This window comes from Somniosus microcephalus, chromosome 7 (assembly GCF_052327205.1).
Source record: "Somniosus microcephalus isolate GS21.2 chromosome 7, FLI_Smic_1.0, whole genome shotgun sequence".
Classification (NCBI taxonomy): Eukaryota; Metazoa; Chordata; class Chondrichthyes; order Squaliformes; family Somniosidae; genus Somniosus; species Somniosus microcephalus.
The window spans coordinates 13,034,221-13,056,350 of record NC_140993.1 but is presented as its reverse complement, the minus strand read 5'-3'; the positions used below and the strand labels follow the sequence as shown (position 1 = coordinate 13,056,350).

At 47.4% G+C, this 22,130-nt stretch overlaps 1 protein-coding gene across 4 annotated transcripts in view; it reads left to right on the top strand.

Moving 5' to 3' along the window:
* The window catches only part of LOC147114519 (BTB/POZ domain-containing protein KCTD1), a 156,716-nt gene extending 135,293 nt beyond the window's left edge, over positions 1–21,423 (top strand). For all 4 annotated transcript variants that reach the window (XM_085992252.1, XM_085992251.1, XM_085992250.1 and 1 more), the window contains 3 exons: positions 3,179–3,323; positions 13,975–14,280; positions 20,899–21,423. In XM_085992252.1, coding sequence (XP_085848378.1) covers positions 3,179–3,323; positions 13,975–14,280; positions 20,899–21,057 — 610 coding nt within the window. In that variant the 3' untranslated portion in view covers positions 21,058–21,423. The remainder of the gene's footprint in view (positions 1–3,178; positions 3,324–13,974; positions 14,281–20,898) is intronic.
* Positions 21,424–22,130: the final 707 nt, after the last annotated feature.

Sequence of the window (22,130 nt, the reverse complement as noted above, 5' to 3'; positions counted from 1 at the left end):
CCAAATTCAGTACCCTGTCCCTGCTTTCTCCCCATACCCCTTGATCCCTTCAGCCTTAAGAAATATATCCAACTCCTTCTTGAATATATTTAATGAATAGGCCTCAACTGCCTTCTGTGGTAGAGAATTCCACAGGTTCACCACTCTCTGGGTGAAGAAATTCCTCCTCATCTCTGTCCTAAATGGCCTACCCCTTATCCTTAGACTGTGACCACTGGTTCTGGATTCCCCCGCCATCGGGAACATCCTTCCTGTGTCTAGTCCTGTTAGAATTTTATAAGTTTCAATGAGATCCCCTCTCATTCTTCTAAACTCCAGCGAGTATAAGCCCAATTGACCCAATCTCTCCTCATACGTCATTCCTGCCATCCCAGGTATCAGCCTGGTGAATCTTCGCTGCACTCCCTCCATGGCAAGAACATCTTTCCTCAGATAAGGCGACCAAAACTGCACACAATACTCAAGGTGCGGTCTCACCAAGGCCCTGTACAACTGCAGCAAGACATCCTCTGACCCGGCTCCCGGGATGTCCACGTGGCCCGGGCTCCAGCTGCCGCTCCTCAGTCCGGTTACCGGCGGCCCCCCTCCCCCCCCATTAGCTCCAGGGCAGTTTTCTCTTCAACCGAGTTTCGCAGGACTATCCGGGGACTCGGGTGCGGGGGAGCACGCGTACTGCGGCCACAGAGCACGATCTCTGCGTAAGTTGTAGTCCCTCGGTGACTTCTACTGGTTGAAACCGGGAGATTGGCGTCCCTCCCACCAATCGGAACCCGCCCCGCCGCATTTATTGACCGACCGCAGGGCAGCTCGGGGGTCACGTGGCTCCCGATTTGAACCCGCGTGTATTCGGGGATGAGTTTCCTGAACCGGGGGCGTTGCTTGTCCGGGGACACGGTCCCTCATTTGGGGGGTTGTTTCCAAGGAAAACGGGGACGTGTAGTCACCTTAGTTTTGGTAGAATAAATACGGAGAAACTGTTTCCACCAGTAGGAGGGTCGGTAACCAGAGGACACAGATTTAAGGTCGTTGGCAAAAGAACCAGCGGGGGAGAGGCGGAGATTTTTATTTTTACGCAGCGAGTTGTTGTGATCTGGAATGCGCTGCCTGAAAGGGCGGTGGAAGCAGATTCAATAGTAACTTTCAAAAGGGAATTGGATAAATACTTGAAAAGGACAAATTTGCAGGGCTGTGGGGAAAGAGCAGGGGGGAGTGGGACTAATTGGAGAGCTCTTTCAAAGAGCCGGCACAGGCACGGTGGGCCGAATGGCCTCCTCCTGTGCTGTGTGATTCTATGATTCAAATGATTTTTATACCGTATGTCTGGATGGCACTGCCAGTGATTTATATCTACTGCACAGCACTGTTATAAATATGAGACCCCTAGCGCTATTCCCAAACATTGCGGTCCCATTTTCTTATCTCAGACAAAAAGGTAAAGAACGACTTGCATTTATATAGCACCTTTCACGACCTCAGGAAATCCCAATGTGCTTCATAGCCAAGGAAGTGTGGTCACTGTTGTAATGTAGGAAACGCGGCAGCCAATTTGTGAACAGCAAGCTCCCACAAACAGCAGTGTGATAATGGCCAGATAATCTGTTTTATTGATGTTGAGGGATAAATATTGGCCCCAGGACACCGGGGAGAACTCAGCTGCTCTTCTTTGAAATAGTGGCCGAGGGATTCTTTTGGGTCCAACTGAGAGCGGACAGGGCCCTCGTTTAACGGCCCCTCCGACAGTGCGGCGCTTCCTCAGTACTGCCCCTCCGACAGTGCGGCACTCCCTCAGTACTGCCCCTCCGACAGTGCGGCACTCCCTCAGTACTGCCCCTCCTACAGTGCGGCACTCCCTCAGTACTGCCCCTCCTACAGTGCGGCACTCCCTCAGTACTGCCCCTCCGACAGTGCGGCACTCCCTCAGCACTGACACTCCGACAGTGCAGCGCTCCCTCTGTACTGCCCCTCCGACAGTGCAGCGCACCCTCAGTACTGACACTCCGACAGTGCTGCGCTCCCTCAGCACCGACCCTCCGACAGTGCTGCGCTCCCTCAGCACCGACCCTCCGACAGTGCAGCGCTCCCTCAGCACCGACCCTCCGACAGTGCAGCGCTCCCTCAGTACCAACCCTCCGACAGTGCAGAGCTCCCTCAGTACTGACCCTCCGACAGTGCGGCGCTCCCTCAGTACTGACACTCCGACAGTGCTGCGCTCCCTCAGCACTGACCCTCCGACAGTGCTGCGCTCCCTCAGTACCGACCCTCCGACAGTACTGCCCCCCCACAGTGCAGCGCTCCCTCAGTACTGACCCTCCCACAGTGCAGCGCTCCCTCAGTACTGCAGTGGAGTGTCAGCCCAGATTTTATGCTCAAGTCTCGGGAGTGGGACTTGAACCCACAACCTTCTGACTCCAAGGCAAGGGTGCTACCCACTGAGTCACAGCTTTAGACAGAGAAGGCTTGAAATTCCAGGGACCCTGCTCTGCCTCCAGAAGTGCAGACTTTCAGCGGCTGGTCTGCCAGGATCCGGACTCCTTCCCAAGTCCCGGGGTCACAATCATTTACATAGCTGGTGGGTGCCCGTGTCATTTCCGACATACCTGCAGCATCTGCCCGCGGGGCTCAGGAATTTCTAAGTGGCGACTTGCTGCTAACTTAACAGCCAGAGATTACTTGAATGGATGAAAAATGTCTCAATCGATTGCTCTGTTAGGAAACCATTTGCAGCTTTTGTGGATCCCACGTCCAGCTGAGTGGAGATTTTTTTCTTTTAAGTAGAGAGTTATGATCTGGAATGCACTGCCTGAAACAGAATTGGATAAATAGTTGAAAAGGAAAACATTTGCAGGGCTGTGGGGAAAGAGCAGGGGGGAGTGGGACTAATTGGCGAGCTCGTTCAAAGAGCCGGCACAGGCACGATGGGCCGAATGGCCTCCTGCGCTGTATCATTCTATTAGTACAGTGCACAATGGAAGAGCTTAAAGGCTTCACAAACAATTGAATGACAAGTGACGTAGCCTGACATTAACTCACGGCATCGCTTGTGCCGTTTCATATTTGTTTTGGTGAAATATTTTGCCCCCGTTGGTGCTGCCTCCAATAACTTGGCACCGCTTTTAAAAATGTTTCTTTGGGTACTGTGCAGGGGTCCAGCACTGAGTTTTCTGTTAACTTGTTGCAGAATTGGTCGCCTCTTCGATGGCACTGAGCCCATTGTCCTGGACAGCCTCAAGCAACATTACTTCATCGACCGAGATGGCCAGATGTTCCGTTACATTTTAAACTTTCTTCGAACTTCGAAACTCCTTATTCCTGACGATTTCAAAGTAAGTTGGCATTTTCCATAAAAACCTGTGCGCGATTTAGAGTCGGGCAATGGTATTGAAATTCTCCCCCAGCAATTTCCAATGGGCAACGGTGCTGGAACTATACTGACTGGAGGCAATGTTTGACTTGGTGCGATTGTGTAACACGAGGGAGGGGCGGGGGGGGGGAAGTGAAATGGTTTCAGTGGAAACAAAAAGCGGGAGAGATGATCTGGAACGCGCTGCCTGAAAAGGGCGGTGGAAGCAGATTCAACAGTAACTTTCATTGGGAATTGGATAAATACTTGAAAAGGAAAAACATTTGCGGGGCTAATGGGGAAAGAGCAGGGGTAGTGGGACTAATTGGAGAGCTCTTTCGACGAGCCGGCACAGGCACGATGGGCCGAATGGCCTCCGTCTGTGCTGCATCATTCTATGTAAAACGGGCTACACGATCGCACAAAAGTCAAAATTACCCCCATTGTTTTTTTTTAATAAGAGTAACTGAGCCTAACAGTTCTGGGGAACTGGAAGTTACTGACCATTGTGATCAAGTGTGGTAGCAGGGTTTTGCAGAATTAGGTTTGTACTCTTAATTCTCTTTTTCTCTCCACTTCTTCCTTTACCTACACTTTACTGGCTTGTATTCAGTGTAATGGTCATCACACCACGTGCCCTTGGGAAAGGAGCAGAGAACCGCATCAATCCTTATCTAAGGAAGGATATACTTGCCTTGGAGGCGGCGCAACGAAGGTTCACCAGACTGGTTCCTGGGATGAGAGGGCTGTCCTGTGAGGAGAGATTGTGTAGATTGGGCCTGTACTCCCTGGAGTTTAGAAGAATGAGAGGTGATCTCATTGAAAAATACAAGATTCTGAAGGGGATTGACAGAGTAGATGCTGAGAGGTTGTTTCCTCCTGGCTGGAGAGTCTAGAACCAGGGGTCACAGTCTCAGGGTAAGGGGTCGGCCATTTAAGACTGAGATGAAGAGAAATGTCTTCACTCAGAGGGTGGTGAATCTTTGGAATTCTCTGCCCCAGAGGGCTGTGGATGCTCAGTCGTTGAGTATATTCAAGGCTGAGATCGATAGATTTTTGGACTCTAGGGGAATCGAGGGATATGGGGATTGGGCGGGAAAGTGGAGTTGAGGTCAATGATCAGCCATGATCTTATTGAATGGCGGAGCAGGCTCAAGGGACCGAATGGCCGACTCCTGCTCCTAATTCTCATGTTTTATGTTAATCTACATATGAAGCAGGTGAGCGATTAGGAGAAATGAGAGAAATTTAAGCACGATTGTCTAGCAAGTAGAAGGCTAAGAGGACTCCTTATTGAAGTATATAGAATCTTACAGCAGAGAAGGAGGCCATTTGGCCCATCGTGCCTGTGCCGGCTCTTTGAAAGAGCCATCCAATTGGTCCCACTCGCCCCATCTCTTTCCCCATAGCCCTGTAGTTTTTTTCTTCTTCAAGTATATATCCATTTCCCTATATCCCCAAGGATTGGAAGATAGCAAACATAACCCTGCTATTTAAGAAAGGAGGAAGAGAAAAAATGGGGAACTATAGGCCAGTTAGCCTGACATCAGTAGTAGGCAAAATGCTAGAATCTATTATTAGGGACGTGGTCACAGGGCACTTAGAAAATCGTAATATGATTAGGCAGAGTAAACATGGTTTTATGAAAGGGAAATCGTGTTTGACAAATCTGTTAGAGTTTTTAAAGATGTAACTAATAGGATGGCTAGGGGGGAACCAGTGGATGTCGTGTATTTGGATTTTCAAAAAGCATTCGATAAGGTGCCACACAGGAGGTTATTACACAAAATTAGGACTCATGGGATTGGGTTAATATATTAGCATGGATTGAGGATTGGTTAATGGACAGAAAAGAGAGAGTAGGAATAAACAGGACTATTTCAGGTTGGCAGGCTGTAACTAGTGGGGTACCACAAGGATCAGTGCTTGGGCCTCAGCTATTTACAATCTATATTAATGACTTAGATGAAGGGACTGAGTGTAACATATCCAAGTTTGCTGATGATACAAAGTTAGATGGGGAAATAAGCTATGAGGAGGATGCAAAGAGGCTGCAGAGAGATATACACAGGTTGACTGAGTGGGCAAGATCTTGGCAAATGGAATACAATGTGGGGAAGTGTGAAGTTATCCACTTTGGTAGGGAAAAACAAAAAAGCAGAATATTTTTTGAATGGTGAAATGTTTGCATTCAGAGGAACAAATCAAATTGCCAAAGGTAGTCTGGAGGATGAGTTCATGGAATACATTCGGGACAGTTTCCGAGAACAATACATCATGGAACTGACCAGGGAACAGGCTATTTTAGATCTTGTATTGTGTAATGAGACAGGGTTAATTAGCAATCTCACAGTAAAGGATCCTCTGGGGCAGAGTGATCATAATATGATAGAATTTCACATTAAGTTTGAGAGTGACTTGCCTAAGTCCGAAACTAGAGTCTTAAACTTAAATAAAGCCAATTACATAGGTATGAGGGGCGAGTTGGCTAAGGTAAATTGGAAATATAGACTAAAAGGTATGGCGGTAGATAAACAGTGGCTAGCATTTAAAGAAATATTTCATAATTCTCAACAAAAATACATTCAATTAAGAAACAAAAACTCCACAGGAAAAGTGATCCATCCGTGGCTAACTAAAGAAGTTAAGGATAGCATTAGATTGAAAGAAGAAGCTTATAATGTTGCGAAGAATAGTAGTAAGCCTGAAGATTGGGAGAGTTTCAGAAACCAGCAAAGGATGACCAAAAAATTGATAAAAAGGGTAAAAACAGAATATGAGAGAAAACTAGCAAGAAATATAAAAACAGATTGTAAGAGCTTCTACAAGTATGTAAAAAGGAAGAGAGTAGCAAAAGTAAACATTGGTCCCTTAGAGGCTGAGACAGGAGAAATTATTATGGGGGATAAGGAAATGACAGAAACGTTAAACAAATATTCTATATCTGTCTTCACAGTAGAAGACACAAAAAGCATACCAAAAATAGTGGGGACCCAAGGGTCTAATGAGGGTGTGGAACTTAACGTGATTAATATAAGTAGAGAAAAAGTACTAGAGAAACTAATGGGACTAAAAGCAGCCAAATCCCCTGGACCTGACGGCCTACATCCTAGGGTTCTAAAAGAGGTGGCTGAAGAGATAGTGGATGTACTGGTTTTGATCTTCCAAAATTTGTAGATTCTGGAATGGTCCCAGCGGATTGGAAGATAGCAGATGTAACCCCGATATTCAAAAAAGGAGGGAGAGAGAAAACAGGCAACTACAGGCCAGTTAGCCTGACATTAGTCGTCGGGGAAAATGCTGAAATCCATTGTTAAGGAAGTGGTATCATGGACCGTAGAAAATCAAAACATGATTAGGCAGAGTTCAACACGGTTTTATGAAAGGGAAATTGTGTTTGACAAATTTATTAGAGTTTTTTGAGGATGTAACCAGTAGGGTAGATAAAGGGGAACCAGTGGATGTAGTATATTTGGATTTCCAAAAGACATTTGATAAGGTTCCACATAAAAGGTTATTACACAAGATATGGGGTTGGGGGGTAATATAGTAGCATGGATAGAGGATTGGTTAACGGACAGAAAACAGAGAGTAGGGATAAACGGGTCTTTTTCAGGTTGGCAGGCTGTAACTAGCGGGGTGCCGCAAGGATCAGTGCTCGGGGCCTCAGCTATTTACACTCTATATTAATGATCTAGATAAAGGGACCGAGTGTAATGTATCCAAGTTTGCTGATGATACAAAGCTAGGTGGGACTGTAAGCTGTGAGGAGAACACAAAGAGCCTGCAAAGGGATATAGATAGACTGAGTGAGTGGGCAGTAAGGTGGCAGATGGAGTATAATGTGGGGAAATGTGAGGTTATTCACTTTGGTAGGAAGAATAGAAAAACAGAATATTTTTTAAATGGTGAGAAACTTTCAAATGTTAGTGTTCAGAGAGATTTGGGTGTCCTCGTGCAAGAAACACACAAAGCTAGCATGCAGGTACAGCAAGCAATAAGGAAGGCAAATGGCATGTTGGCCTTTATTGCAAGGGGTTTGGAGTATAAGAGTAAGGAAGTCTTGCTCCAATTGTACAGGGCCTTGGTGAGACCACACCTGGAGTACTGTGCACAGTTTTGGTCTCCTTATCTAAGGAAGGATATACTTGCCTTGGAGGCGGTGCAACGAAGGTTCACTAGATTGATTCCTGGGATGAGAGGGCTGTCCTATGATGAGAGATTGAGTAGATTGGGCCGATACTCTCTGGAGTTTAGAAGAATTAGAGGTGATCTCATTGAAACATACAAGATTCTGAAGGGGATTGACAGGGTAGATGCTGAGGGGTTGTTTCCCCTGGCTGGAGTGTCTAGAACTAGGGGGCATAGTCTCAGGATAAGGGGTCGGCCATTTAAGACCGAGATGAGGAGGAATTTCTTCACTCAGAGGGTTGTGAATCTTTGGAATTCTCTGCCCCAGAGGGCTGTGGATACTGAGTCTTTGAGTATATTCAAGGCTGAGAGAGATAGATTTTTGGACTCTAGGGGAATCAAGGGATATGGGGATTGGGCGGGAAAGTGAAGTTGAGGTCGATGATCAGCCATGATCTTATTGAATGGCGGATCAGGCTCGAGGGGTCGTATGGCCTACTCTTATATTCTTATGGACCTGGGTGTCTTTGTACATGAATCAGAGAAAGTTAACATGCAGGTACAGCAAGCAATTAGGAAAGCAAATGGTATGTTAGCTTTTGTTACAAAGGGATTAGAGTATAAGAGTAAAGAAGTCTTATTACAATTATATAGGGCATTGGTGAGGCCACACCTGGAGTACTGTGTACAGTTCTGGTCTCCTTACCTAAGGAAAGACATACTTGCCTTAGAGGGAGTGCAACGAAGGTTCACTAGACTGGTTCCTGGGATGGGGGGATCGTCCTATGAGGAGAGATTGAGTAGATTAGGCCTATATTCACTAGAATTTAGAAGAATGAGAGGCAATCTCATTGAAACATACAAAATTCTTAAGGGATTTGACGGTAAATGCTGAGAAAATGTTTCCCCTGGCTGGGGAGTCTAGAACCAGGGGTCACAGTCTCAGAATAAGGGGTCGGCCATTTAGGACTGAGATGAGCAGAAATGTCTTCACTCAAAGGGTGGTGAATCTTTGGAATTCTCGACCCCAGAGGGCTGTGGAGGCTCAGTCGTTGAGTATATTCAAGACAGAGGTTGATAGATTTTTGGTAATTAAGGGATATGGAGATAGTGCGGGAAGGTGGAGTTGAGATTCTTACTGAATGGCAGAGCAGGCTCGAGGGGCCAAATGGCCGACTTCTGCTCCTAATTCTTATGTTCTTAATATATAAGTGTTATAGAAAAGGCAAACTCAGAATATTATTTTTAAGTAAGTCAGGAAAGTAAGAAAGTAGAGCCAAGGAACATAAATAGTTTAAAACAGATATTGACATTACTTAAAGGTTGATGAATTTTTGGAATAAAATGAATTTACAATGCCCAGCAGGCAATGTAAAGTAGAAATTTGGGATCTGACTTTGAACCTAAGTACTATAGAGTACAAAAGCAAGGAAGTTATGCTAAACCTTTATAAATCACGGGAGTATTGTATCCAATTCTGGGCACCACACTTTAGGAAAGATATGAAGGCTTTGGAGAGGGTGCAGAGGAGATTTACTAGAATGGTTCCAGGGATGAGGGGCTTCAGTTGTGTGGAGAGACTGGAGAAGCTGGGATTGTTCTCCTTAGAGCAGAGAAGGTTAAAGGGGAGATTTAATAGAGGTGTTCAAAATCATGAGGGGTTTTGATAGAGTAAATAAGGAGGAAGCGTTTCTACTGGCAGGAGGATCGGTAACCAGAGGACACAGATTTAAGGTGATTGGCAAAAGAACCAGAGGGGGAGATGAGAATTTTTTACGCAGTGAGTTGTTGTGATCTGGAACGCGCTGCCTGAAAGGGCGGTGGAAGCAGATTCAGTAGTAACTTTCAAAAGGGAATTGGATAAATACTTGAAAAGGAGAAATTTGCAGAGTTGTGGGGAAAGAGCAGGGGGAGTGGGGCTAATTGGAGAGCTCTTTCAAAGAGCCGGCACAGGCACGATGGGCCGAGTGGCCTCCTCCTGTGCTGTACGATTCTATAAGTCCAAATCTTTGGGATGAATATCTCCCGTGTCTAAGGGTCCTAAACAGAAAATAAGCTTGGGCAGTCTCGGTGGAAATATTAGCAAGACACGGAGCTACAACACTGAATCGTGCACAGCCACATGGATACTTGTCAAGGGAAATTGAAACGTTCAGGCTTATGTGTTCATCAAAAGGGGGTTGAGTTGCCTTGTTGGGGCAATGTAGATGCATCTTGGCTCTGCATCTGCCCATGATAATACCTGACCTGAGAACACTTGATGTTGACATTGGGTGACAGAAGTAGGCTAATATTTCATTCACCAGTAATATGTCACATTAATAAGAATAAATATTTCAACGTAGAATTGCTTTGTGCACAATTCTGGAACATGCAGGGAAGTCTGAACAAGACGGTTTGACAGTAAACACCGAGGAACATAAGAACAGGAGGAGGCCATTCAGCCCCTCGAGCCTGTTCCACCATTCAATGAGATCATTGCTGATCTGTATCTTAATTCCATCTACCTGCCTTTGGCCCACATCCCTTAATACTTTTGGTTAACAAAAATCTATCAATCTCAGATTTAAAATTAACAATTGATCTAGCATCGATTGCCGTTTGCAGAAGAGAGTTCCAAACTTCGACCACCCTTTGTATGTAGAAGGGTTTCCTAACTTCACTCCTTAACTTCACTCAAAATTCTCATCCTTGTTTTCAAATCCCTCCATGGCCTCGCCCCCCTCCCTATCTCTGTAATCTCCTCCAGCCCCACAACCCTCCGAGATCTCTGAGCTCCTCTAATTCTGCCCTCTTGAGCATCCCTGATTATAATTACTCAACCATTGGCAGCCGTGCCTTCTGTTGCCTAGGCCCTAAACTCTGGAATTCCCTCCCTAAACCTCTCCGCCTCGCTACCTCTCTCCTCCTTTAAGAGGCTCCTTAAAACCTACCTCTTTGACCAAGCTTCTGCCCTAATTTATCCTTATGTGGCTCGGTGTCAAATTTTTTGTCTTATAATATTCCTGTGCAGCACCTTGGGACGTTTTACTACATTAAAGGTGCTATATAAATATAAGTTGTTGTTGAAAGGTCTGGCTCTGATTTTTAGACTCTGCCCACTAGTCCTAGACTCCCCAACCAGCGGAAATAGTTTTTCTCTCTCTACCCCATCAGTTCCCCTTAATACCTGGAAAACTGCGACTAAATCACCCCTTAACCTTCTAAATTCCAGGGAATACAACCCTAATTTGCGTAATCTCTCTTCATAATTTAACCCTTGGTGTCCAGATATCTTTCTGGTAAATCTACACTGCGCTTCCTCCAGGATGCTGTTTTGACTCAGTGAGCAGATTACATTGGCCCAGAAATTCGGGTTGGGAGCATCCCGCGGGTGCAAGCCCCCGACCTGCACTTAGCTAACGCACCGGCCGTTGAGCTGTGGGCCCGCGTGGGATTCCGATCCTGGGCCTCCTCCAACTGCCGGCGTGCAGTGCTTGCGTATCCCAGGGGCGCAGTTAGTTCGAAGCGTCCCCTGGGATCACGTGGGCCATGGAGAGCCAATGGTAGCAGGGAATGCTTCATTCATAAGTTTGACAGGAAGCCCCAAAACATCAATAAATCTTCAAATAAATTTTAAAAAATCACATTTTTAAAGTAACTATAAATTACATTAAACAACTATTTTAAACAAATTTTTGGGAAAAAAATTACATTTTCTAACGGGGCTAAAAATAAACTTACCTTTCTTTAAAGTATTTAAAAATAATAAACCTGTGGAAAAAATGTTTTAATTTAAATTAATTCACCACTTACCTTGTTAAAAGCAGGCCTTGCGCCTGCTTTTTTAAAATGTAACTGCTGGAGACTTGCCCTCCTGGAGAAACCTGCAAAAAAAACGTAAGTTCCAGGCGCACGCGCTGCCTCTCCGGCGCACGCGTTCCACCTGTCAACCCCTTCTTTCAGGGGAATGGAAGTGCTGGTTTCCCGTGCATGCACGAAACCGGCACTTTCGTTAGGCCTACACATGAGTACCCAGCGCGTACTCACCCGTGGAGACCCGAATTTCTGGGCCATTATATTTTTCTGCCTATGGGGCAGAGGAGTTATCCCCAGTGTCCGGACCAATATCTATCCTTCAACCAACATCACTAAAAAGGATTATCTGGTCCTTATCTCATTGCTGTTTGTGGGAGCTTGCTGTGCTGGGTGGGCGTGTGTGCTGTGAGGAGGATACAGAGAAACTCCAGTATGATTTGGACAGGTTGGGTGATTGGGCAGATGCAGTATAATGTGGATAAATGTGAGGTTATCCACTTCAGTCGCAAAAACAGGAAGACAGATTATTATCTGAATAGCAATAGATTGGGAAAAGGGGAAGTGCAACGAGACCTGGGTGTCCTTGTGCACCAGTCACTGAAGGTAAGCATGCAGGTGCAGCAGGCAGTTAAGAAGGCAAATGGTATGTTGGCCTTCGTAGCAAGAGGATTCGAGTACAGGAACAAGGATGTCTTGCTGCAGTTGTACAGGGCCTTGGTGAGACCACACCTTGAGTATTGTGTGCAGTTTTGGTCACCTTATCTGAGGAAGGATGTTCTTGCCATGGAGGGAGTGCAGCGAAGATTCACCAGGCTGATACCTGGGATGGCAGGAATGACGTATGAGGAGAGATTGGGTCGATTGGGATTATACTCACTGGAGTTTAGAAGAATGAGAGGGGATCTCATTGAAACTTATACAATTCTAACAGGACTAGACAGACTAGATGCAGGAAGGATGTTCCCGATGGCGGGGGAGCCCAGAACCAGGGGTCACAGTCTAAGGATAAGGGGTAAGCCATTTAGGACAGAGATGAGGAGGAATTTCTTCACCCAGAGAGTGGTGAACCTGTGGAATTCTCTACCACAGAAGGCAGTTGAGGCCAATTCATTAAATATATGCAAGAAGGAGTTAGATATATTTCTTAAGGCTAAAGGGATCAAGGGATATGGGGAGAAGGCAGGGACAGGGTACTGAATTTGGATGATCAGCCATGATCTCATTAAATGGCGGATCAGGCTCGAGGGGCCAAATGGCCTACTCCTGCTCCTATCTTCTATGTTCAAATTGGCTGCCATGTTTCCTACATTACAACAGTGACTACACTTCAAAAAGTACTTAATTGGCTGTAAAATGCCTTGGGACGTCCTGAGGTTGTGAAAGGCGCTATATAAACGCAGTTTCTATTGGCACCACTGTGTCAGCCGATGAGTTGGAGGCGGGTTGGGACTGACAGCAGGACTTCACAGAATCACAGAAGAATCACAGAAACCCCACAGTGCAGATAGAGGCCATTTCGGCCCATCGAGCCTGCACCGACACATATCCCACCCGATCCCCGTAACCCCTACACCAACACATATCCCACCCTATCCCCATAACCCCACGTATTTAATCCCCCTAACACTAAGGGTCAATTTATCATAGCCAATCAACCTAACCCGCACATCTTTGGACTGTGGGAGGAAACCGGAGCACCCGGAGGAAACCCACGCAAACACGGGGAGAATGTGCAAACTCCACACAGACAGTCACCCGAGGCCGGATTCGAACCCGGGTCCCTGGCGCTGTGAGGCAACAGTGCTAACCACTCTGCCACCGTGCTGCGCTTATAGCACACAATCTATTTTACAGCAAACAGAGTCTGTTTAAACTGCAAACAGTCTACAGAGTCTATTGAAGATTCTGCAGCAAACAGAACTCATGACTAAAACTGCAGCAACGTTTTTTTTTATTCATCCATTCATGGGATGTGGGCTTCGCTGGCAAGGCCGGCATTTATTACCCGTCTCGAATTGCCCTTGAGAAGTTGGTGGTCAGCCGCTTTCTTGAACCGTTGCGGTCCATGAGGTGAAGGTACTCCCTATACCTTCTCCCAATAAAAGCAGGATTATTTCTCCAGCAGAAGAGCATAAGAATTAGGAGCAGGAGTCGGCCATACGGCCCCTCGAGCCTGCTCCGCCATTCAATAATATTATGGCTGATCTTCGACCTCAACTCCACTTTCCCGCCCGATCTCCATATCCCTCGATTCCCCTAGAGTCCAAAAATCTATCGACCTCAACCTTGAATATACTCAAAGACTCAGCATCCACAGCCCTCTGGGGCAGAGAATTCCAAAGATTCACAACCCTCTGAGTGAAGAAATTCCTCCTCATCTCAGTCCTAAATGGCCGACCCCTTATCCTGAGACTGTGGAGTGAGTGGAGGATAGTTACTTAAATCCAAATTATGTGCGAACAATCAATCCCAGTCACTTACACTTACAGCAGAGCCGGACAGGGGAAATTACCCAATCATCTCCATTCTGGCCGGGACTGGTGGTGTCACAATCTGCAGTCTAATATAAATGCAAGTCTGTCTTATTTTTTAATCTCTGTGTGGTGCCTGTCAGTCTATCACTGTGGGCAGTGCAAATGCCTTTGGATGTATTTTAGTATTGGCCGAGTTTCTGAAGCGGCCTTTGTTGCTTGTGTTGTCTTCAGGATTACAGCTTGTTATACGAGGAGGCCAAGTACTTCCAGTTACAGCCCATGCTGGTCGAGCTGGAGCGGTGGAAACAGGAGAGGGAGCTGGGCCGGTTCTCACGGCCGTGCGAGTGTCTGGTGGTACGAGTGGCCCCCGACCTCGGGGAGCGGATTACTCTGAGCGGAGACAAGGCCCTGATCGAGGAGGTGTTCCCGGAAATTGGCGACGTGATGTGCAACTCCATCAACGCGGGCTGGAACCACGACTCGACACATGTCATCCGGTTCCCCCTCAATGGCTACTGCCACCTCAACTCTGTCCAGGTACGGTTAAACTAGTGATGGGCAAGCATTGTAGGCTAAAAGGGGTAACCGTTAAGTAAGGCCATGCAACTTTAGCATTGAGCAAGATGAATAAACACGTTGAACATAAGAACATAAGAAGTAAGAGCAGGAGTAGACCATTCGGCTCCGCTCCGCCATTCAATAAGACCGTGGCTGATCATCGACCTCAACTCCACTTTCCCGCCCGATCCCCATATCCCTCGATTCCCCTAGAGTCCAAAAATCTATCGATCTCAGCCTTGAATATACTCAACGACTCAGCATCCACAGCCCTCTGGGGCAGAGAATTCCAAAGATTCACCACCCTCTGTGTGAAGAAATTCTTCCTCATCTCGGTCCTAAATGGCCGACCCCTTATCCTGAGACTGTGACCCCTAGTTCTAGACACTCCAGCCAGGGGAAACAACCTCTCAGCATCTACCCTAGATTGTAAATAGCTGAGGCCCCAACACTGATCCTTGTGGCACCCCACTAGTTACAGCCTGTTGAATAAAGAGTGGTAAGTTAACTCCCTGCTGCCTGATTTTTCGTCATGAAGACATCATTAAGGAATATTTTCACACAACTTAAAAGTTATGGGCTTAGAAATCGGGACAGCGAGCACTCGTTTTGCAGGCGGTATGCGGCCTCCTAAGTCCCCAAAATGGCAGACAGGAAGCGCGCGCGCATTTCCGACCGAATGTGCGCCGCCCACCATATTGGGTAAGAACCAACGAGACGCCCGAAGCAGGCGTGAGGCCCTTTGCAAGCGCCTTGGGACGTTTTACAGGCGTTTTAAAGGCATTATACTAAATGCAAGTTGCTGAGGCCCCCGCAGCAAGATTTCTAGGCCGTTGAGCTGGATTTTCCTTCTCTATACCAGCTAAAAGCAGGAAGTATGGCAATCAGAAAAGGAAGGGAAAATCAGGTGAGGAGGCCAACTGCTGTCCCACCACCACCACTAGTGTCCATTCCCCACCACAGGGAACTGGGACACCCGCCCAACCCCACACCGCCACGGAAGTGATGGCAGGGAGGAAGATCCCAGGAACCTTCCCTTCTACCACTCACCCCAGGGACCGCCAGGAAGAGGGTCAGCAGTAGACCATGGGGCAGCTGAGGAAGGCCATTGTTTGGACTGAGAGGCTCCAGTGTTACATAGATTGTTCGGCACCGAAACAGGTCCGTGCTGGCGTTAATGCACCACTCGAGCCTCCTCCCACTTTACTGCATCTCACCCTATCCCTCTATTTCCTCCCTCATGTGCTTATCTAGCTTCCCCTTAAATACATCTACGTTATTCGCCTCAACTACTCCTTGGGTTAGCGAGTTCCACATTCTCACCACTCTCTGAGTAAAGAACTTTCTCCCGAATTCCCTATTGGCTCTATCAGTGACTATCTTATATTTATGGCCCCTAGTTTTGGGCTCCCCCACAAGCAGAAACATCTTCTCTACGTCTACCCTATCAGACCCCCTTCGTAATTAAATTCAGGTCATCTCTCGGCCTACTCTTTTTCGAGAGAAGGAAATATGTCCCTCCATAAAGGCCCCCAAACACTGGCCTTTTGAAGACCTCAGTCCAATCTGAGGATTCATTGAAAAACGTCCCCAAGTCTTCAAGGCACTTCCTCCTCCGTTAACTCCGCTCCCTCTTCATCCGGTGTCACAACAGGCGTCCTGCTGAACATCTTCCTCACCATCGGTGGAAGGCTCCCTCCTGGTGGTGGGTTTTCCGCTGCACCCCGCCCAACATGTTTAATCAGCCCAACCCGAGTAAATGGGTTGGGGGTTACAGCAGGAGCAGTCTCGGCCTGACCCCCAAATCCAGGGCAAGAGGAGCATTGAGTCATAACAGCACAGAAGGAGACCATCCGACCCATGGAGTTTGTGCCAGCAAAAATATAAACGGTACCAACCCCGGGCACCAGGTGAGTGAGACCCGCCCAGCTCACCGCTCACCCTTTCCAGGTAGATTTCTCCCACAGGGGAATAGGGAGACACAACAGGAGCAGCGAGTCCATAACCTTCCCCCACCACCAGGGCCGGAGAGAGCTCCCACCATCTCCCCCACTCCCAAAACGGAGTGCATAGAGATCGGTAATACCATCCGGCCATTAAAGTAAAAATGGATAATTATGGGCACTGGATTTTTGATTTCTCGCACCCAGTAATTTTGAATGGGACAATTGCTGATCTAATTGATATGTTGACGGGGTGAGATGAAGTAGGAGTGGGAGGAGGCTCGTGTGGAGCATAAACACTGCCACGGACCAGTTGGGCCGAATGGCCTGTTTCTGTGCTGTGGATTCAATGTAACTGGGGGCACGGTGGCATAGTGGTTAGCACTGTTGCCTCACAGCACCAGGGACCCGGGTTCAAATCCGGCCTCGGGCGACTGTCTGTGTGGAGTTTGCACATTCTCCCTGTGTCTGCGTGGGTTTCCTCTGGGTGCTCCGGTTTCCTCCCACAGTCCAAAGATGTGCAGGTTAGATTGATTTGGGTTGATTTGGCTATGATAAATTGACCCTTAGTGTTAGGGGATTAAATACGTGGGGTTACGGGGATAGGGTGGGATATGTGTCGGTGCAGGCTCGATGGGCCGAAATGGCCTCTATCTGCCCTGTGAGGATTCTGTGATTCTGTGAATGAGGATTTGGATTCAAAGGGTCGATGTAATGGACCCAGGTCCCAGTTCCCAAAGACTTTTGAATACTAATGTTTTGAACTTTGCAACTATTTATCTTTCTTGGTCAGCAAGGAAGTTGTTCAATTCAGGAAAGATTTTTAACATTTTAAAGATCATGGCCGAGAAATTCATCTCAGGCGGGCGTGGCAAACGGGCGCTATCGGGATCCTGGGCTTCATAAATAGAGGCATGGACTATAACAGCAAGGAAGTTATGATGAGCCTTTATAAAACACTGGTTTGGCCTCAACTGGAGTATTGTGTCCAATTCTGGGCACCGCACTTTAGGAAGGATGTGAAGGCCTTAGAGAGGGTGCAGAAAAAATTTACGAGAATGATTCCAGAGATGAGGGACTTCAGTTACGTGGATAGACTGGAGAAGTTGGGGTTGTTCTCCTTGGAGCAGAGAAGATTGAGAGGAGATTTGATAGAGGTGTTCAAAATCATGAGGGGTCTGGACAGAGTGGATAGCGAGAAACTGTTCCCATTGGCAGAAGGGTGGAGAACCAGAGGACACAGATTTAAGGTGATTGGCAGAAGAACCAAAGGCGACAGGAGGAAAAACTTTTTTACGCAGCGAGTGGTTAGGATCTGGAGTGCACTGCCCGAGAGGGTGGTGGAGGCAGATTCTATCTCAGCTTTCAAAAGGGAATTGGATAAGTACCTGAAGGAAAATTTTTTGCAGGTCTACAGGGAAAGGGCGGGGGTGTGGGACTAGCTGCAGTGCTCTTGCAGAGAGCCGGCACGGGCTCGACGGGCCGAATGGCCTCCTTCTGTGCAGTAACCATTCTATGATTCTACGCAGCGGCGGATATTCGTGACTGGGCGTCCCGATTCCGCCCGTTCTGCGCCACTACCCGAGACTAATTTCTAGGCCCTTGTTCATTTGTTACTCCAACTGCGCAGTTGAATTGTGAGGTGATAAATATACTCCAGCGTCTCGCTGCAATTGTGCTCCGAGTGCGTGAGGAGTGGAGAGCTCCTTGACCTAAGGTCTTTCACCAGATAAATGCTGGCCTTGCCAGCAATGCCCACATCCCCTGAACGTATTTAAAAAAAAAAAAAATCAAGCTTCACATTGATGTCCCCATCAGTCACTGGGTTTCATTTTAAATTCTGCATGCTTGGTCACATCCCTCCTCCTCTCGCACACTCCATTATGCTATACAGTCTTACAACAACAACAACCTGCTTTTATACAGCGCCTTTAACGTAGTAAAACGTCCCAAGGCGCTTCACAGGAGCGATTATCAAACAAAATTTGACACCGAGCCACATAAGGAGATATTAGGGCAGATGATGATAAGCTTGATCAAAGAGGTAGGTTTTAAGGGACGTCTTAAAGGAGAGACAGAGCAAGAGAGGTGGAGAGGTTTAGGGAGGGAATTCCAGAGCTTAGGGCCCAGGCAGCTGAAGGCACGGCCGCCAATGGTGGAGCGATTATAATCGGGGATGCTCAAGAGGGCAGAATTAGAGGAGCGCAGATATCTCGGGGGGGGTTGTGGGGCTGAAGGAGATTACAGAGATAGGGAGGGGCGAGGCCATGGAGGGATTTGAAAACAAGGATGAGAATTTTGAAATCGAGGCGCTGCTTAACCGGGAGCCAATGTAGGTCAGCGAGCACAGGGGTGATGGGCGAACGGGACTTGATGCGAGTTAGGACACGGTCAGCCGAGTTTTGGATGATCTTAAGTATATAGAGGGTGGAATGTGGGAGGCCAGCCAGGAGTGCGTTGGAATAGTCAAGTCTAGAGGTAACAAAGGCATGGATGAGGGTTTCAGCAGCGGATGAGCTGAGGCAAGGGCGGAGACGGGCGATGTTACGGAGGTGGAAGTAGGCGGTCTTTGTTATGTCGCAGATATGTGGTCAGAAGCTCATTTCAGGGTCAAATATGACACCAAGGTTGCGAAGAGTGTGGTTCAGCCTCAGACAGTTGCCAGGGAGAGGGATGGAGTCAGTGGCTAGGGAACAGAGTTTGTGGTGGGGACCGAAAATAATGGCTTCGGTCTTCCCAATATTTAATTGGAGGAAATTTCTGTTCATCCTGTACTGGATGTCAGACAACAATAACGACAACTTATATTTATATAGCGCCTCTAACATAGTTAAACGTCGCAAGGCGCTTCACGGGAGTATTAGAAGACGAAAAAATTTAACACCGAGACACACGAGAAATTAGGGCAGGTGGACCAAAAGCTTGGTCAAAGAGGTCGGTTTTAAGGAGTGTCTTAAAGGAGGAGAGAGAGGTAGCGAGGCGGAGAGGTTTAGGGAGGGAATTCCAGAGCTTAGGGCCCAGGCAGCTGAAGGCACGGCCGCCAAAGGTGGAGCGATTATAATCCGGGATGCTCAAGAGGGCAGAATTAGAGGAGCGCAGATATCTCGGGGCGGGGGGTGGGGGTGGTGGTTGTGGAGCCGAAGGAGATTAGAGAGATGGGAAGGGGCGAGGCCATGGAGGGATTTGAAAAGAAGGATAAGAATTTTGAAATCGAGGCGTTGCTTAACGGAAGCCAATGTACGTCAGCGAGCACAGGGGTGATGGGTGAACGGGACTTGGTGCGAGTTAGGACACGGGCAGCCGAGCTTTGGGTCACCTCAAGTTTACGTACTGGTCCATGCTCCACACAAGCCTCCTCCCACCCTACTTCATCTCACCCATCAGCTATTCCTTTCTCCCTCGTGTTTATCGAGCTTCCCCTTAAATACATCTATACTATTCGCCTCAACCACTCCCTGTGGTAGCGAGTTCCACATTCTCACCACTCTCTGGGGAAAGAAGTTTCACCTGAATTCCCTGTTGGATTTATTAGTGACTGTCTTATATTGATGGCCCCTAGTTCTGGTCTCCCCCACAAGTGGAAACGTCTTCTCTACGTCTGCCCTATCGAACCCCTTCGTAATCTTAAAGTCCTCCATCAGGTTACCCCTGAGCATTCTCTCTTCTACAGTAAAGAGCCCCAGCCTGTTCAATCTTTCCTGATAACTTGCATTTCTATAGCGCCTTTTCCCGACTTCAGGACGTCCCAAATCGCTTTACAGCCAATGAAGTACTTTTTCATTCTTAGAATCGTAGAATGGTTACAGCACAGAAGGAGGCCATTCGGCCCGTCGAGCCCGTGCTCGCCACTCTCTTGCCTGATAAGAGACCATGAACAGTTCAAACCATAAAGTTTCATTGGCAAAATAACTATGTTGATAGAATCATCGAATAGCACAGCACAGGAGGAGGCCCTTCGGCCCATCGAGTCTGCGCCGGCTCTTTCGAAGAGCAATCCAGTCAGTCCCACTCCCCCGCTCTTTCCCCGTATCCCTGCAATTTTTTCTCCTTCAAGTATTTATCCAATTCCCTTTTGAAGGCTACCAGTGAATCTGTATCCACCTCCCGATCGGGCAGCGCGTTCCAAATCCTAACCACTCGTTGTACTGCACAATAAAAACTAAATGGCCGACCCCTGCTCCTATTTCTCATGTTCTTACACTAACCTTCGACTGACAACAGGGGCAGAATGCTAATGCATTCAGGGGAATATTCAGTTAAGTGGCTAATTTAGAGAGGTTTTAGTCAAAAAGAAATGTCAGTAAATTAGAAGCAGTTTGTCGCACGTGTTGTTAATCTCTGGGGAATGTCTTGTGCTATTTCTCAACTTGGAATTTTTTTTTTTTTTTTACAAAAAATTGGCTTGGATTACATAAAAATCTTTGATTTGCCAAATGTCTGTTTCAGGTGACATCTTTCCCAAACATTTAAATGAATAATAGAAATTGTTAACAGACGCCAGTCTTTGGGTGGCCTTCAGCGGGAATGGCAGTCCTGGCTCGGAGATGCGCTGTGTGTGTTTCTCTCGCGCTCTCTCTCTGGCGAGACGAGGGCATAAAAGTTTAATGTGGCCGGCTCGCTCGCGTGCTTCACCTCTCTCAATTTCCTCCGGCAGGTCTTGGAGCGACTGCAGCTGAAGGGATTCGGAATAGTCGGCTCCAGCGGCGGAGGCGTTGACTCTTCCCAGTTTAGCGAATATGTACTGAGGCGGGAAATCAGGAGATTGTCCCGTGTGCCGCCCGTCATTCGAATAAAACAGGAGCCGCTGGACTGAACGGACACACTCGTAAAGAGAGAGAGAGAGCAAAAAAAAAAATTATTAAAAAAAAAAATTAATTTTAAAAACATATTTCCTGTGCATTTGGTTAGAGGTACTGACTGTTGGTCACCAGACTGAACATCGCAACATGCCATTTCCACAGACTGCATCTGAAGCCACGTTTGAAGCTTCTGGGACATCAATGAAATATTTATCATTCTGTTAGAAGAGGTTTTTTTTTGTTCTTGACAGTGACTTGGCATAACCTCAGGCAACAGCTCCCCAAATTCAGATATCTTTGCATTGAAGAAATTCGTTCTCGAAACCTTTTTTTTGTGTCAATTTGGCAGCATCGGAATAAAATAATTGGTTTACTGTCAATGTTCCCTCTAATTTTTCTCCCCCCCCCCTCCCCCGCCACCGTGCGCAGTCCGTGTAAATTTGTTGCGCGCGGCCGCGGTTTCTTCCAGCGGCCGGTGCGAGGCCTCCCGATTGACGCGCAGCCGTGCGCCTTGGGGGGTGGGGGGGGAAAACGTTGCTCACCTGTGCGTTTTAGCAAAAAAGAGAAACCTGTGTAAGTTGATCTCTGGTGCATTAGCCCCGTCCGTCCCCCAGGTAGACTTTAGAAGTTGGGTCTTGTTGTTGCAGCTGTAGGAATAACAGGCAAATTCATGGCAGATGCAGTACAACGTGGAAAAAAACATTTAAAAAAAAATTAGTTTATGGGATGTGGGCATCGCTGGCCAGGCCAGCATTTATTGCCCATCCCTAATTGCCCTTGAGAAGGTGGTGGTGAGCCGCCTTCTTGAACCGCTGCAGTCCGTGTGGTGAAGGTACTCCCACAGTGCTGTTAGGGAGGGAGTTCCAGGATTTTGACCCAGCGACGATGAAGGATCGGCTGATATATTTCTAAGTCAGGATGGTGTGTGTGACTTGGAGGGGAACTTGGAGGTGGTGGTGTTCCCATGCGCCTGCTGCCCTTGTCCTTCTAGGTGGAAGAGGTCGCGGGTTTGGGAGGTGCTGCAGTGCATCTTGTAGAACTTAGCTACTTCGGTAAGAAAAACAGAAAGGCAGAGTATTATTTAAAT